General features: G+C 56.2%; 2 protein-coding genes across 4 annotated transcripts; one reads left to right on the top strand and one right to left on the bottom strand.

The window, feature by feature from the left end:
* Positions 1–813: 813 nt before the first annotated feature.
* On the bottom strand, positions 814–12,971 carry LOC132237344 (natural cytotoxicity triggering receptor 2-like). 3 transcript variants are annotated; one of them, XM_059701747.1, is made up of 4 exons: positions 4,095–4,362; positions 3,547–3,876; positions 1,260–1,388; positions 814–934 (listed from the first exon to the last, which is right to left on the bottom strand). In XM_059701747.1, exons 1-4 carry the CDS (start codon positions 4,150–4,152, stop codon positions 888–890), a joined length of 564 nt encoding a protein of 187 aa, XP_059557730.1. In that variant the 5' UTR covers positions 4,153–4,362; the 3' UTR covers positions 814–887. The 3 variants fall into 3 exon arrangements, with proteins under 3 accessions (XP_059557730.1, XP_059557729.1, XP_059557731.1); XM_059701746.1 differs by lacking the exons at positions 814–934; positions 1,260–1,388; positions 3,547–3,876; positions 4,095–4,362 and adding exons at positions 10,339–10,617; positions 10,959–11,153; positions 12,186–12,515; positions 12,733–12,971; XM_059701748.1 differs by lacking the exons at positions 814–934; positions 1,260–1,388; positions 3,547–3,876; positions 4,095–4,362 and adding exons at positions 10,340–10,617; positions 10,959–11,153; positions 12,186–12,374; positions 12,733–12,969.
* LOC132236549 (elongin-C-like) lies at positions 6,637–7,071 on the top strand. The gene has a single exon (XM_059699669.1). The coding sequence runs from the start codon at positions 6,692–6,694 to the stop codon at positions 7,028–7,030; it is 339 nt and encodes a 112-aa protein (XP_059555652.1). The 5' UTR covers positions 6,637–6,691; the 3' UTR covers positions 7,031–7,071.
* Positions 12,972–13,959: the final 988 nt, after the last annotated feature.

Raw genomic sequence — 13,959 nt, 5'->3', positions numbered from 1 at the left:
AGTTTTCCCTGAGAGTGCACATTTTTATGGAAAAGTGTGGCTTTGAGAGTCATTCCCAGAAGCTCAGAGGGAAATGTGTATAAAATAAAGCACATGACTCACTTCTATGTGTTTTCTAGGACCCACACAAATGTAAATACATGTATGGAAAGTAGAGTGAAAGGACATATGCATTAACTATATTAAGAGGATACCTATGGGGCATCGGGTAGGAAGTGCAGCTGAGGGATGGAGGTGGAAAAAAATAAATTCCATAAAACCAGACAAACGGTGAAGTGCATCCATGGGTGACTGTGTGCGTGGACTAGGATGCTGATAGTGGGGAGGCCGTGCACCTGTGGGGACAGGGCCATATGGGAACTGTACAGTGTCCTTAATTTTGCTGGGAACCTAAAACTGCTCTAAAAAAAAGTCTATTTTTTAAATGACAAGAAGATGAAACCTTTATAATTTTATTAACCAATGTCACCCCAGTAAATTTAATTTAAAAATAAAATGTTTTTAAAAAATGACCAGGAGAGTGATGGGTCTTGCCAGAGGCTTCACCGGAGGGCCAGACACGCCCCAGCAGAGAGGGTCTGAACAGCAGCAGGGGAACAAGCACAGGTTCATTTGGATGATCCTCTGAGCCCCAGGTGTTGTATTTCATTTTTATAAAAGATAGTTTGCCATTTTCTTGGCCTCTGATTAGTTCAGTGGGTCTCCTTCCTCCCAGCTCCCCACACTTTCCGCTCAGTACGTTTCTCTCAGTAAGAAAGGGGCTGGGCAGAGACCTCACAAAAGAAGTTTCTGAAGCCATTTACTTCCCTGAGAGATCAGTTTATTGTTTGTTTGTTTGGGGAACAGACAGAGGATGTGATGTTTGCTAGGGGAGGAAGCCATGCCCGTCAGCTCCTGGAAGGGTGACTTTGCTGCTCCCCTGGGTTTGGCTCGCCTGAGGAGTGAGAGGAATAGACAGCATTTGCAGGTGATCCATCCATGCCAGTCCCGGCTTCAGCCTCCCTCCCTCCTCTGAAGAAAAGACTGGATTGCAGAGCAGCCAAAACCATGCTGGCCGCTCCCACCCCCAGGTCTCCCTGTCCTGGTGAGCCCAGCCCAGCGCCATTCACAGGGTTCCGGGGGCTGGGCCTGCCTCCTGGGCAAAGAAGTGGGCAAAGTCAGGGGGCAAGCTGTGGGGAACCTCTGAGCTCTTGTCTGCAGCTACCATCTGGGTCCCCTCATTCATTTCCACCCCAAGCCAGGCCTCGGCCCCCACTCACCTGAGGCCCTGGCTTTCCGGAGAAGGACAAACAGGACTGATATCAACAGGCTTTTGTTCAGGATGAATCCGCAAGTCAGAACAATAACCATCACCTGCAGCTCGGAAAGGGCCAGGGCAGGCGGCAGGCCTGGAAGGTCAAGCACAGCGTTGGAGTCCTAGGTTTGACCCTCCTGAGCCCGAGAGGGTGGTGCCCCCGGATGATCTGCCCCGAAGCTCAGCCTGCTCCCTGCCTCCTGGCCACCACAGCAGCCAAGCAGGGACTTTGAGGCTGGGCCTTACTTTCCCATAATCCTCTGTGCTGGCTCTCACCCTAAAGCAGCGGTTCTCACCCTGTGGGTCGCCGCCCCTTTGGAGGTCCAACGACCCTTTCAGAGGGGTCACCTAAGACCATCCTGCATATCAGATATTTATGTTATAATTCATAACAAATAATAATGGCAGTTATGAAGTAGCAATAAAAATAATTTTATGGTTGGGGGTCACCATAACATGAGGAGCTGTATTTAAAGGGCCAGAGGTTTGAGAACCACTGCAAAGGGATCTACCTGGTCTCCAGCCCCTGATATCTCCCTTCTGCATAGCTCCTGCCCACAGCTCCTGCATCAATCACTCTGCACTGAGCCCTCCCTCTCCCTCTCAAAGCGCCAGGGAAAGCCCTTCGTGCTTCCATTGCCTACAGAACAAAGTGCACAGGCTGCAGGCGCCCAAGGCTCTCGCAGTCTGAATCCACCGCCGGCCCTGCTTTAGCCTCACCATCTCCTCTCCACTCAGCCCCACTGTCTCCATGTGTCGCTGACACTCGGTGAGTGCATGTCCCCACCTGCTCCTGGTGGCGGCCACCCCCCTTCTGCAGGTGTTACTCCTCTGCTCCCTCCACAGCTTCTCCTCCTCCACGTGGTGCTCTCTACACCCCCCCGGGCCCATGGCCCAGCAGCTCTGTGCAGAGGATTTCTGTCCATCCCCTTCCTCTAAGTCCGAGGAAGTTTGCTCAAACCCATTGGCCCCTGGGCCACGTTTTCTAGGTGATGCTCTGTCATCAGGGGTAGAAACACCTTTGTTATCATAGCTCCCCACCCCCAGCTCCTTTCCTCTGTGGCTGGTTGATGGGCCTTGTGCTGCCTTGAGGCAGTCACATTCAAGGCTTGTGTGAGGGCTTCAGAAGAGAAATAGACCCGAACTTCCCCCCGGGGGGCCTGCTCGCCCCAGCAACTGCCCCTCCCTGCCGACCTGCTCGCCGCCCAACTGCCCCTCCCTGCCAACCTGCTCACCGCCCACCTGCCCCTCACTGCCAACCTGCCCGCCCCCTACTGCCACCCCCTCCCCAACCGCCGGGCCGTGGTGTCACCTCCTGTGGGGAGTCCTGCAGGCAAGTCCATACTCCCGGCCTCACCAGCAACCTGGCCCCCTCCCTCCTCTGGGCCGCCATCCAACATGCCTCCATTATGCCACCCACACCCTGCATCATAGCCTTTTATTTATGTCTCAGGGTTCCATTCCCCTTCCAGGGCTTCGCCCCGTGCCCGACATGCAGTGGGCAATGAGCCCAGGCTTGGGCAGAGAATGACCCAGTAGCTGATCTGTGTGTGCCAGGCCCCCAGCTGACCGAACAGCTGGGCAGGCTCGGCAGCCAGGCGGGGGTCTTCGAAGGTACTGTTTAACCCTTGACCATCACGGGGAAATGTAGGGGGGCTGTGCACCTCTGAAGCTTTCACAGGCATATGGGGGAGGGGCTCAGGGTTAGGAGGATCCTCAAGCTTCCCACTCTGAGGCTGAAGATCGCTCATGTATCAGGGGCGGTGCAGGGTGGGACCCATGCCTTCTGAGCCTTGGCCCCTGCTGCTCCCAGCCTCACGCCAAATCCCACATCTGCTCACTGTGTGTGCCCCCTGCCTGTCCGCAGTCCCTGAGCCCTCACAGTGAACTGTGACCCGCCTCAAGCACAGCCCTTGGAGAGAAGGTGGGAATAGGGTCAGGGGAGGGGTGCCCGGAATGGACCCATAGCCAGGCTTGCCCAAGCCGGAGGCAGCTCGGTGATGGGTACGTGTCAGCAGGGAGCCCTGTGAGCAACAACAAGTGTTTGGAGAAGTGTATGCTCTGGGGAAGGGAGAAGCCACCGGAGCCTGCAGTCTGAGTTCTGGCGCTGTTTCTGCCTGTAACCAGCGGCAACCTCTGGAAGGGGCCTGGGGTTCAGCCATGGGGGCTGGGGGACCTCATTAGGTCCTTTCCAGCATCAGCTTCCTGTGGCTCAGGGACCCTGAGAAGCACCCACAGAGGGAAGGACTCACCCCGAGAGACCGCCAGACTGACGGTTCTGAGAATGTTGATCCGGGAAGATTCATGGAGTCCACACGAATACAAGCCCGAGTCCTTCTCTGCCAGCGCAGTCATGTTGACGGTGAAGTACCCCTGTCCGGGGTAATCACTGATGACGTATCGTGGGTTTTCAGGCTCCTTGCCAAGCCTGGGTTGGTTGACTAATAAGGTACAAGTTGCTGCTGATGTTACTCTGCACCAGGTTTTTGTCTTTGAACTATTCTGGGGTGGATAATCGCACCTTACGAAGACTTCTTCCCCTTCCAGTTTCTGCAGCAGCAGTGGCTGCTGTTCCCAGGAGCCTGAGAACAAACCCTCAGGTCAGGGAGCCCCACTGCCTGTCTCAGAGCTGAGAGGGGCCCCCACCTTAGGAAGTCCTCTCTGCTACACTCAGTGCCCCCCCACCACACCCCGTCCCCAGCTCACCCACCTCCCCCCACCTCGCCCCTCCTTTGCACACCCCTCAGGCCACCTCACTAGCATCCATCCCTCCTCCTCTTCCGCTTGCCTCCGCCCTCACCTGAGGCCAGGAGCAGCAGCAGGACAAGGGGCGGCAGGTATGGGGCCTCCCAGGCCATGGCCCTCTGTCTGAGCTGGGGTGGCAGCTGCCGCCCTGAGGAGAGGGTGCCAGAGCTGCCGGGGTCAGAGGCCGCCCAGCCTGTCTGGGAAGAAGAGCTGAGGAAGGCAAAGACTGCAGGTGGGGAGGGGGCAGGGAGGAGGGGTGGCCTGGGCCTATGCAGGACCCGCCCCTGTCCTGCTGCCTCTGGGCCTGGCTGGGGGCTCTCTGGGCCAAGCCTGCCTGCTGCTCCCTCCCCTGGGGCGTGGGGAAATGGGTGAAAGCCCCAGAGGAAATGGTGGTGAAATAAGAAGCCATTCCTCCTCCCTCTTTCTCTCTGTCCTCGCCTCACCTTTCTCCTGGCCACCCAGAGAAGCAGGGCTGAGGGTGAGTGATGGAGGCAGGGACCTTCTGGAGGCCCCAGTGCTCAGAGGCCTCCTGCCCAGGCTGCTGGGAATTGGGGTGTCCTGTGGGGACTGGAGGGCAGGAGGAGGTGGGGAGTCATTCCAGGGAGGAGGTGCAGGGAAGGTCCTGGCAAGGGTGGGAGAGCAAAGCAGACCTGGGGGTCGGATGCATGCGGGAGGAGGGGAGGAGGGGGTCTCCGCCCTCCGTGTCCCCAGCTCCCAGCCGCCACTGTCACCACTCCTTGAGCCTTTGCTGAAAGACCATACTGACCAAGCGCTTTTAGAAAATAATTTGTACTTTACATCCCGGTGACGAACAGGGCACCAATATCTCCAACAAGATTGCAGTCACTGGGTGTGGTCCCAGGGGGCACTGATGTGCTCGGGGACCACTTTCTAACGTATGTGACTGTCCCCCTCTATGCTGTACACCTGAAAGCAGCACAAAATCACGCGGAATGCAAACTGGAACTGAAAAATAAAAATTAAAATATTAAAGAAAAGAATCTGTCATTAGAGGAGCTACAGGGAAACATTGTCACAGCTGCTTAGTCAGACAACCAGTTCAGAGAGCCCTGCACGTGTGCAGTGCGGCCTGTGGGGCTGGCAGGGGCAGACTCCTGAGGCGGAGACTGGCACGGGGGCGGGGGTGGGTGGGGTGCACAGTGCAGGGACCAGGCAAGGGCGGGAGCAGCCCTTGGCCACCAGGAACCTCGGACCACCCTCTGAGGTCAGGCTGCCCCTCAGGAGCTTGGTTCCCTGCTTCCCACTCCAGGGGGTGGGCTGCCCTGGGAGGGGTCACCTGGGGAGGTCCTTCCACCCTCCCTGCTCCCAGCAATGGGGCGAGTCCATCAGCCCTGCAGGAGGGGTGGGGTGGCTGAACCCCCACCCACTGCCTGACCCAGGGTGTGCCGCATTTGCAAGAGCTGGGAGCCTGGGGCTTGCCAGCCTGCCTCAGAGTGGAAGGTGGCAGGCCCGCCCGCCGGCTCCTCGGTTCAAACATCCGAACGTGCCAGGGGTACCGGGGACTCCGTGTCCATCCTTCCCCTGGCCACCACAGGTCACCCCCGCAGGGCACCCCGTCTCAGCCCCTGCTCAGGAAGCTCAGTTCTCACCGCCTGAGGCAGCCATGGCCTTGGGCTGCCTGACACCCGGCTCTGCCTGCACCCCTGCCCTGGATCTGCTGGGACCTGGTCCCCTGGAGTTTGGGGACAAGGGAGTGAGCAGCAGATGGGAAGGAGATGCTGGGACCTGGTCCCCTGGAGCTCGGGGACAGGGTAGGAGCAGCAGATGGGAAGGAGATGCTGGGACCTGGTCCCCTGGAGCTCGGGGACAGGGTGGGAGCGGCAGATGGGAAGGAGATGCTGGGACCTGGGGGAGGATGTCCCAGGGGCCTGGAGCTCCAAAGAGGCCACGAGGCCCCTGGCAGCCAAGGACCCAGGGCCGGGTGTGAGCCTCTGAGTCTAGGAGCTGTGTCCTTCCTTGCCACGGGATCCTGTGGGAGCAGACTCTACAGATGGGCAGCATGCACGGGCAGCCTGGTCCAGGAGCCCAGATCCTGGGTGCCGGAAGCGGGTCCATCCTCGCTGCTTGACACAGTCGCTGCAGGGAAGAAACATCTGCACAGCATATGTTTCAAGGGACCTGGCTTATATAGTGTACTGTTCTTAATATGTTTGCTCCCCTTCTTAGCACTATGTGTTCTAACCAGGGTCACCTCTCTGAGAAAGCTTGTTTCCCCAGGTGGGGATTTTTCCCTGGAGTTAGGGATTAACAGGACTAAGGAATGGAATAAATCAGTAAAACCCCTTAACTAAGTACCTTAACTATGAACAATCATGCTTCAGTTACATAATCTTTACTTAGGATAATCTCCTTCAGTTACTTCCTTGTAGTTTAAAAGAACAGTAGAGTAGTGACCTTGGAATGGAGATAACAAACACCCTAACCTTTGGAATAGAATGGATAGGATTAAAATCAAATGGTATAAATACAGATGTAACAGGAGAATAAAGACAGAACCTGGTGGGATTTGTGTTTGGCTCCTCTTTCAGACCTGAACGCTGAACCACACAGAACGTCAGGGGAAAACATACTCAACAATAAGGAAACTACTAAACTTCCTGTGCAAGCGAAGTAGAATTTCATAAGAACATAATGGATGGAGAAGAGAAAACCTATGATGGCTGTGAAGGCCCTGATGCCATGTATGTCAAATTGATATCTTCAGATGGTCATGAATTTATTGTAAAAAGAGAACATGCATTAACATCAGAAACAATAAAAGCCATGTTGAGTGGCCCTGGTCAATTTGCTGAGAAGGAAACTAATGAAGTCAGCTTTAGAGAGATCCCTTCACATGTGCTATCAAAAGTGTGCATGTATTTTACTTACAAGGTTCGCTACACTAACAGCTCCAGGGAAATTCCTGAATTCCCAATTGCACCTGAAATTGCACTGGAACTGCTGATGGCTGCGAACTTCCTAGATTGTTAAATAAAATAAATTATAATAAACTGTTAAAAAAAAAAAAAGAACCTGGTAGGAGAACCTGGCTATGCTGATCAACTGAACGCTGCCTCCGTGTCATTCCTTCTGTGCCGATTCCGTCCACACATTTGGGAACCCCTGGACCAGCTGGGGCTGGACCCCAACACCTGGGCAAGCAGGGTCGGTGGCCACCCTGCCTGACACTAGGGCACACCCTGGCCTCTGCCTGGATCCTGAACCCACCACCTGGGGACCATGTCCCCCTCCGCCCTCTTTTTCCTCTTACAATGGAGGGCAAAACAGAGAAGTGGGGTCCAGAAGTCTTTGAAAACATAGAATATGACACACAATAGTATAACTTGAAAAGAACTTGAGGGCCTGCAACCACAACGCACGTGCTCAGTTGCATAAAGTCTGTGTTGTTTCGTTTATTCTGAAAAGTCTTGAGGTAGGAATGAGTGTCCCCTTTCCCAGGAGAGGAAACCTGAGGCCCGGGAGGGTTAGTGACCTGCACAGGGTCACACGGGACAGGTGGCAGCCCTGGTCCCTGGTCCGGGTCCTGAGCCCTGTGCAGCGCTCTCCACGGGACAGCCTGCCCTCCAAGGAGACAGGGCAGTCTGGCTGCTGTCAGGGTCCATGGAGGGGAGCTGCGGGGGACCCGTTTTCCCCAGGGGAGTTCAACTCCCTCCAAGTTGCATAGCAGGTGGCAGCCACACCTTCCTGATGGGGAGGACAGATTGTGTGTGTGTGTGTGTGTGTGTGTGTGTGTGTGTGTGTGTGTGTGTGTGAGCACCAGGCCAGCCAGTTCAAGTTGAGTCTCCCCTCTGGCGCCCTCTCCTGGACACAGTGAAGAGGTGCCTCCTCCCTATGGTCCCATAGGATTCCCCCAGTCCCCCTTCTCTCCCCATATCCATCTTGGAGTGGCCCCACTGAGTCCCTCGCTGTGTCGGTCTCCTGACCATGACCTTTGCTCTCCCGCCTGGGAGGTCCCTGTCCCAGGGCCGAGTAGAGGTGCCGCATCTAGACCCACGTGTTCTCCAGCCCGTCCAGGCTGTAGACCCCTCTTCAGGGGACAAATGCAGCCCTGATTGTCCAGCCTTCCCTGCAGGAGGGGCCCGGTCAGAGCCAGGAGCCTGTGAGGCAGGCAGACATGGCAGGCTACTGGGTCTGGCTCCTGAACTACATTCACCCCATTGGCCCCACCCACCCTCACCAGGCAGTCCTGGACTGTGGGAGCCCTGATCTGTCTCCCTGTGTCACGGTGGCTCCTCTCACCACAGGGGAGGACACGCAGGGAGGGGGGTGAGGGGTGTGGCAATCCTACTCGCTGAGCTGTGCCCCCCTTTAGGGGACTCTGAAGGGCTTTCAGTTCCCTCCAAAAGCACAGACCTGGAAGCCAGGTGGGAACTGGGGGAGACAGTTCTGAGTTCAGCCTCTGCACCCCAGTCTGGGGTCAGGCTGGTCCTGCCACTGAGGGGGGCTCTCAGCTGCCCCTCACACCTGTCCCAGGAGAGGCTGGCCAGCAGGTGGCTGTGGTGAGAGGGTCAGCTCTGCTGGCTCCCAGGACTTGAGGGACCAGCAGCCTGGCCAGGGCACATGGGAGGTCAGTCAGAGGGTACATGGCTGCAGGGCCGGGCTGGACAGCTCTGGGGCCCCTGCTGCCGATGCCTCTGGGACTTTCTTCCCCATGTTCATGGGGGAGCTGGAGGGGAGCAGAGGGCAGCTGAGGACACAGGGTCCTGGTGGGGAGAGGGCAGCTGGACGCCCCGCCCCCTCAGCTGGACGGCTGAGCATTTAGCCTTATTAAGAACACACATGAAAACTTCTCATATGGAGTAAAGAAATGTTGACATGAATTGCGTGGGGAGACTCACCAGTGTGGGGTTTACATCCCTCCCACAATAGAGGAAGAAACACAGAATTTGTATGACTATCAATTACCTATGATTTGCAGAATCCTATATAATAAAACCCTAATATGCAAATCAAACGAACAGTGGAACCACCAGCAGAATGACTGGTTGCTATGATGCTCACTGCCCCCTGAGAGGGAGGTGACCTGCAGCAGCAATCAGAGGGCTGGGCTGGCCAGTGGGTGGCGCCAGGCCACCAGCCAAAGTGGGTGCCACCGGGGCCACCCCCCTGATCACCCTGCTCACCAGTCACCACACAGCTGGCCCTGATTGCTGGCCAGGCCTAGGGACTCTACCCTCTATATTGGGAACTGTCTCTTAGATTTAAAAATTCAAACCTGGCAAGATTACTCTAACACGAACACGGAAGAAACGGGATGATGCAGTGATGACACGCCTGGACTCTGGCTTGCACATTTTGTGGTCAGCCCTGATTCTGACACGTATAACTGTGTGACAAAGCCAATTACTTAACTTCTCTCTGCTCCAGTTTTCCACCCATAAGATGGGGGAAATGGCACTACTGCCTCAGAAGCATCATGTTATATACTGCTTTTTATAATCAGGGCAAAAAACTGTAGCTGCCCATACAACAGCAAGACACTTTCACCTGTATGAAAAGTATGGCCACTGGTGCATGCAGCGTCCAGATCATGAGACTGATGTCCGACTGCCAGTTTAGGCCCGACCTCTCCCGAGGGGTCCCAGATTGAGAGAGGACACATGCTGGGCTGAGGGACCCCTTGCCTCCTGTGCACGAATTTCATACACTGGGCCTCTAGTTATAAATACTTCTCATTGACTCAGAATCAGAGAACCAGGAAGAATGTGCTAGAGACAAGGCAGTTTTCCATGGGAGTGCACATTTTTATAGAAAAGTGTGGCTTTGAGAGTCATTCCCTGAAGGTCAGAGGGAAATGCGAATAAAATAAAGCACATGACTCACTTCTATGTGTTTTCTAGGACCCGCACAAATGTAAATACATGTATGGGAAGTAGAGTGAAAGGACATATGCATTAACTATATTAACAGGATACCTGTGGGCAACGGGTAGGAAGTGCAGCTGGGGGATGGAGGTGGAAAAAAATAAATTCCATAAAACCAGACGAACGGTCCTTAATTTTGCTGGAAACCTAAAACTGATCTAAAAAATAGCCTATTTTTTAAATGACTAGAAGATGAAACCTTTATAATTTTATTAACCAATGTCACTCCAGTAAATTTAATTTAAAAATAAAATGTTTTTAAAAAATGACCAGAAGAGTGATGGGTCTTGCCAGAGGCTTCACCAGAGGGCCAGACACGCCCCAGCAGAGAGGGTCTGAACAGCAGCACGGGAACAAGCACAGGTTCATTTGGATGATCCTCTGAGTCCCACGTGTTGTATTTCATTTTTATAAAAGATAGTTTGCCATTTTCTTGGGCCTCTGATTAGTTCAGTGGGTCTCCTTCCTCCCAGCTCCCCACACTTTCTGCTCAGTACGTTTCTCTCAGTAAGAAAAGGGCTGGGCAGAGACCTCACAAAAGAAGTTTCTGAAGCCTTTTTCTTCCCTGAGAGATCAGTTTATTTGTTTGTTCGTTTGGGGAACAGAGAGAGGATGTGATGTTTGCTAGGGGAGGAAGGCATGCCCGTCAGCTCCTGAAAGGGTGACTTTGCTGCTCCCCTGGGTTTGGCTCGCCTGAGGAATGAGAGAAATAGACAGCATTTGCAGGTGATCCATCCATGCCAGTCCCGGCTTCAGCCTCCCTCCCTCCTCTGAAGAAAAGACTGGATTGCAGAGCAGCCAAAACCATGCTGGCCGCTCCCACCCCCAGGTCTCCCTGCCCTGGTGAGCCCAGCCCAGCGCCATTCACAGGGTTCCGGGGGCTGGGCCTGCCTCCTGGGCAAAGAAGTGGGCAAAGTCAGGGGGTAAACTCTGGGGAACCCCTGGGACATGGCCCCTCTGAGCTCTTGTCTGCAGCTACCATCTGGGTCCCCTCACTCATTTCCACCCCAAGCCCAGCCTCGGCCCCCACTCACCTGAGGCCCTGGCTTTCCGGAGAAGGACAAACAGGACTGAGAACACCAGGCCCTTGTTCAGGACGAATCCGCAAGTCAGAACAATAGCCATCACCTGCAGCTCGGAAAGGGCCCGGCCAGGCGGCAGGCTCAGCTCCTGTCCTCCGCGGCTGGTTGGTGGGACTTGTGCAGTAACACTCGAGGCTTGTGTGAGGGCTTCAGAAGAGAAATAGACCCCAACTACCCTCATTGCCCGCTTGCTCGACCCCAACTACGCCACCCCCACCCCCGCCGGCCTGTGATGTCACCTCCTGTGGGGAGTCCTGCAGGCAAGTCCATACTCCTGGCCTCACCAGCAACCTGGCCCTCTCCCTCCTCTGGGCCTCCATCCAACAGGCCTCCATTATGCCACCCACACCCTGCATCATAGCCTTTTATTTATGTCTCAGGGTTCCATTCCCCTTCCAGGGCCTAGCCCCGTGCCCGACATGCAGTGGGCAATGAGCCCAGGCTTGGGCAGAGAATGACCGAGCAGCTCATTTGTGTGCGCCTGGTACCCAGATGACGGAACAGCTGGGCAGGCTCAGCAGCTGGGCGGGGGTCTTCGAAGGTACTGTTTAACGCCTGACCATCACGGGGAAATGTAGGGGGGCTGTGCACCTTTGACGCTTTCAGGAGGCATATGGGGGAGGGGCCCAGGGTAAGGAGGAGCCTCAAGCTTCCCATGCTGAGGCTGAAGGTCACTCATGTATCAGGGGTGGGTAGAGAGTGGGACCCAGGCCGTCTGAGCTCTGGCCCCTGAAGCTCCCAGCCTCACCCCGAAGTCCCATGTCTGCTCACTGTGTGTTTCCCCTGCCTGCCTGCATTCCCTGAGCCCTCACAGTGACCTGTGACCCGCCTCAAGCACAGCCCTTGGAGAGAAGGTGGGAATAGGGTCAGGGGAGGGGTGCCCGGAATGGACCCATAGCCAGGCTTGGGCAAGCCTGAGGCAGCTCGGTGATGGGTAGGAGTCAGCGGGGAGCCCTGTGAGCAACAAGTGTTCGGAGAAGTGTGTGTGCTGGGGAAGGGAGAACTCACCGGAGCCTGCAGTCTGAGTTCTGGCGCTGGTTCTGCCTGTAACCAGAGGCGACCTCAGGAAGGGGCCCGGGGTTCAGCCACGGGGGCTGGGGGGCCTGATTAGGGCCTTTCCAGCATCAGCTTCCTGTGGCTCAGGGACCCTGAGAAGCACCCACAGAGGGAAGGACTCACCCTGAGAGACCACCAGACGGATGGTTCTGAGAATGTTGATCCGGGAAGAGTCATAGAATCCACACGAATACAAGCCCGAGTCCTGCTCTGCCAGCGCAGTCATGGTGACGGTGAAGTACCTCTCTCCGGGGTAATCCCTGATGATGTATCGTGGGTTTCCAGGGTCACGGCCGAGCCTGGGATTTGTGACTAATAAGGTACAAGTTCCTGGTGATGTTACTCTGCACCAGGTTTTCCTCGTCCAATCTTGCTGGACTGGATAATCGCACCTTATGGAGACTTCCTCCCCTTCCAGTTTCTGCAGCAGCAGTGGCTGCTGTTCCCAGGAGCCTGAGAACAAACCCTCAGGTCAGGGAGCCCCCTGCCTGCCTCAGAGCTGAGAGGAGCCCCCTCCTCAGGAAGTCCTCTCTGCTCCACTCAGTGCCCCCCCACCACACCCCCATCCCCGGCTCACCCGCCTCCCACCACCTCGCCCCTCTTTTACACGCCCCTCAGGCCACCTCACTAGCATCCATCCTCCTCCTCTTCCCCTCGCCTCTGCCCTCACCTGAGGCCAGGAGCAGCAGCAGGACAAGGGGCAGCAGGTATGGGGCCTCCCAGGCCATGGCCCTCTGTCTGAGCTGGGGTGGCAGCGGCCACCCTGAGGAGAGGGTGCCAGAGCTGGCGGGGTCAGCAGCCGCCCAGCCTGTCTGGGAAGAAGAGCTGAGGAAGGCAAAGACTGCAGGTGGGGAGGGGTCAGGGCGGAGGTGAGGCCTGGGCCTATGCAGGACCTGCCCCTGCCCCTCTGCCTCTGGGCCTGGCTGGGGGCTCTCTGGGCCAAGCCTGCCTGCTGCTCCCTCCCCTGGGGCGTGGAGAAATGGGTGAAAGCCCCAGAGGAAATGGTGGTGAAATAAGAAGCCATTCCTCCTCCCTCTTCCTCTCTGTCCCACCACTTCCTTCTCTGCCTCACCTTTCTCCTGGCCACCCAGAGAAGCAGGGCTGAGGGAGAGTGATGGAGGCAGGGGACCCTCTGGAGACCCCAGTGCTCAGAGGCCTCCTGCCCAGGCTGCTGGGAATTGGGGTGTCCTGTGGGGACTGGAGGGGCAGGAGGAGGTGGGGAGTCATTTCCAGGGGAGAATGGGGCAGAAAGGGGGTCTCTGCCCTCTGTGTCCCCAGCTCCCAGCCTCCACTATCACCACTCCTTAAGCCTTTGGTGGAAAACCATACTAACCAAGCGCTTTTAGAAAATAATTTGCACTTTACATCCTGGTGACTAACAGGGCACCTCGCCAACAATATTGCAGTCACTGGGTGTGGTCCCAGGGGGCACTGTCGTGCTCGGGGACCACTTTGTAAAGTATGTGACTGTCCCCCTCTATGCTGTACACCTGAAAGCAACACAAAATCACACGGACTGCAAACTGGAACTGAAAAATAAAAATTAAAGTCTTAAAGAAAAGAGTCTGTCATTAGAGGAGCTACAGGAAAACATTGTCACGGATGCTTATAGTCATTAGACAGACAACCAGTTCAGAGAGCCCTGCACGTGTGCTATGCCACCTGTGGGGCTGGCATGGGCAGACTCCTGAGGCGGAGACTGGCACGGGGGCGGGGGGGGGGGGCACAGTGCAGGGACCAGGCAAGGGCGGGAGCAGCCCTCGGCCACCAGGAAGCTCGGACCACCCTCTGAGGACAGGCTGCCCCTCAGGACCTTGGTTCCCTGCTTCCCACTCGGGGGGGTTGGGCTGCCCTGGGAGGGGTCACCTGGGGAGGGCCTCCCACCTTCCCTGCTCCC

This window comes from Myotis daubentonii, chromosome 6, assembly GCF_963259705.1.
Source record: "Myotis daubentonii chromosome 6, mMyoDau2.1, whole genome shotgun sequence".
Taxonomy (NCBI): Eukaryota; Metazoa; Chordata; class Mammalia; order Chiroptera; family Vespertilionidae; genus Myotis; species Myotis daubentonii.
Note: the sequence above shows the minus strand (reverse complement) of the source record. Positions and strands in the feature narration are given on the sequence as shown.

Excerpts from the sequence above, each read along its gene's own strand:
- LOC132236549 (XM_059699669.1), top strand. The coding sequence starts at position 6,692 with ATGGATGGAGAAGAGAAAACCTATGATGGCTGTGAAGGCCCTGATGCC.
- LOC132237344 (XM_059701746.1), bottom strand. The coding sequence starts at position 12,790 with ATGGCCTGGGAGGCCCCATACCTGCTGCCCCTTGTCCTGCTGCTGCTC. Across the intron at positions 12,516-12,732 it reads GCTGCTGCTCCTGGCCTCAG|GCTCCTGGGAACAGCAGCCA; the intron begins GTGAGGGCAGAG and ends GTTTGTTCTCAG. Across the intron at positions 11,154-12,185 it reads CCGTCTGGTGGTCTCTCAGG|CCCTCACACAAGCCTCGAGT; the intron begins GTGAGTCCTTCC and ends TCTCTTCTGAAG.